At 38.6% G+C, this 2,409-nt stretch overlaps 1 protein-coding gene across 1 annotated transcript in view; it reads right to left on the minus strand.

Annotated features, from left to right (window-relative positions):
* KDM5A (lysine (K)-specific demethylase 5A) overlaps window positions 1–2,409 on the minus strand; it is a 160,131-nt gene that overhangs the window by 57,197 nt on the left and 100,525 nt on the right. The window contains exon 18 of the mRNA XM_006862704.1: window positions 581–695. Within this exon, the coding sequence (XP_006862766.1) occupies window positions 581–695 (115 nt within the window). The remainder of the gene's footprint in view (window positions 1–580; window positions 696–2,409) is intronic.

The raw sequence follows: 2,409 nt of genomic DNA on the forward strand, positions 1-2,409 counted from the left end.
ATGATGCATGGAGGGGATTGTAACCATGGCAATGATACGATGTACAACAGAATGACTGTAAAACTAATGTTCTCCCATGTAAACTAACATATAATTCACAATAAAACACTATAAAAAAATATCACTGACACATCCAGATCCTTTTAATTAATTTCCTGAATTTCAATAATATCTATATTAAATGGAGGTTCTGATCAAAATTAACATAGGGAAATTATAAAGTAGCCTTGCCACCACTAAGGCTATTCCAGCTTACAGTAACTCTGCAGGACAGAGTAGAACTGCCCCATAGGGTTTCCTAGGCCTTTACTCCCATGAAGCCACTATATGAACTAGAACATCTGACTGTCAGCTAGCAGCTGAGTACATAAGCACCTGTGCCACCAGGGCTCCTACACTAGCTTAGTACAAAAATTTTAAATGGGAAGCAGAGTCTAAGAACGAACCCAAGAGATTCTTATACTTACAAAAAGGCAGAAAACATAAACACAACACTAGCCTAGACACCCCATAATGTTTACCCAAAACAGAAGCCCATATCACCAAGGATATTATCCAACACAAGAATATAATACTCCACCTTTACTTGTCGAGCTTGGCTGATGACACATGGAAGACTAAAAAGTTGTTGAACAAAAGCCTTCAATTCCTCCACTGTCAGTTTGGTCCGAGTTCTCCCACTATCTGGGCTCTGTCTGATGTGAAATAATATTGAAACATAAGCAAGAAAAAAATCATAGTTAATTTTATATCAAAAAGAACTTCTTAGAATTCTAACCCAAGTAATCTAATGGTTTGACGGATTCCACTGCAATGGTGGAAATAATGTTTCAGTTTTTTAGTTAATGACTCAAATATTCAACTTTCCAAGTTACAGTTCCTTTAAGAATAAACAAGGGCTACTTTTTTCTTTTCTAATTTTTGTGTGTGAACTTAGTGAAATTTACAAAGCAAACCGGTTTCCCACTCAACAATTCATACACATTTTCTTTGGTGACATTAATTTTATTTCCCACAATATGAAAAATTTTTTCCACTCATCCCTTTTTCATTCTTCCCTGCCTTCTAAGTTTTATTGCTATTATTGCTATGCCAATGAGTTGGTTCCAACTCATAGTTTCCAAGGAGTGGCTGGTGGGTTTGAACTGCCAACCTTGTGGTTAGCAGTCCAGTACTTATCCTACAGTGATCTAGGCAAATGCTGATCCATATATGGTTGATAGTTCTAAGGAGAGCATATCTCCCTGATGTTACTATTCATTCTAAGGCATGACTTGGCTGAAAGTTTAGCCATGGGAGTGCGCTCAATTCTAGGTTGCCAGGGTGACTAAGGGCCATTACTCAGGAGTTACACCCATCTCTACCAGATCAGTAAGGCTGGTCTTTTTTATGAGATTGTTTCACATTTTTCCCCAGTTTCTCCAAGACCTTCTAATGCAATGCTTTATAGAATAGTTGGCAGTGGTAGCATCTTGTTCTTCTGGTCTCAGGGTAGTGAAGTTTGAGGTTCACATGGTCCATTAGTCCTTTGAACTAACTGTTTCCATGCCTTTTTTATTTTCTTTATTTTTCTTTGCTCCAGACAGGGAGAGACCAAGAGTTGCAACTTGGATGGCGGCTCATAAACTTTTAAGACCCCTTTCACTACTCGTCAAAGTAGATGTAGAACATTGTCCTTGTGAACTATGCTATGCTAATTCATCTTCATATCCCCTTTGACTATGTCCTAAGTCCATATGCCCAGACTCATCCCTTCCAGGTATTGGGTTATGGTTACGTAGTTTTCATAAATTTGTACCAATTGTTCTACTATTATTGTTGTTAGTGCTGTCGAGTCGGTTCTGACTCAAAGCGGCCCTGTACAGGATTTCCAAGGAGTGGTTGGTGTTTGAATGTCAAACCTTGTGATTCAAACTGATCTTGTGGTCCAGTGCTTTATCCTACATTCAAAGTTAAATCAAAAACTATTGCTACTAAGGTTGCAACTCATACATGCACAAGTTTATTCAAACAAAATACGTTTAAACATCTCTGTAATCAGTGGATAGCTGCAGACAAGTTCTCTCAGTAATACACTTGTCTTAATCTCATTAGGATTCTTTCAAAAATGGTCCAATCAAAAGTGTCTTCCAAGGGGATCTGCTGCTTGTTGTTGTTAAGTGTCATTGAGTCGGTTCCGACTCACAGCAACTCTATATAGGGTTTCCGAGGATCAACTGGTACATTTAAACTGCTTTAAGTTCAAGCTGACCTTGCAGTGCAGTGCTTTATTCTACAACGCCACACCAGAACTTGGCTTGGCTAGCTTAATTGAAGGCAGAGAGGGCAGAGAGCTCAGAAGGTTGTTGTTTTTGTTCAGTACTGTTGAGTTGGTTCTGACTCATAGCTACTCTATGAGTTTCTGAGGAG

The sequence above is a fragment of the Chrysochloris asiatica genome, unplaced genomic scaffold (genome assembly GCF_000296735.1).
Source record: "Chrysochloris asiatica unplaced genomic scaffold, ChrAsi1.0 scaffold00050, whole genome shotgun sequence".
Taxonomy (NCBI): Eukaryota; Metazoa; Chordata; class Mammalia; order Afrosoricida; family Chrysochloridae; genus Chrysochloris; species Chrysochloris asiatica.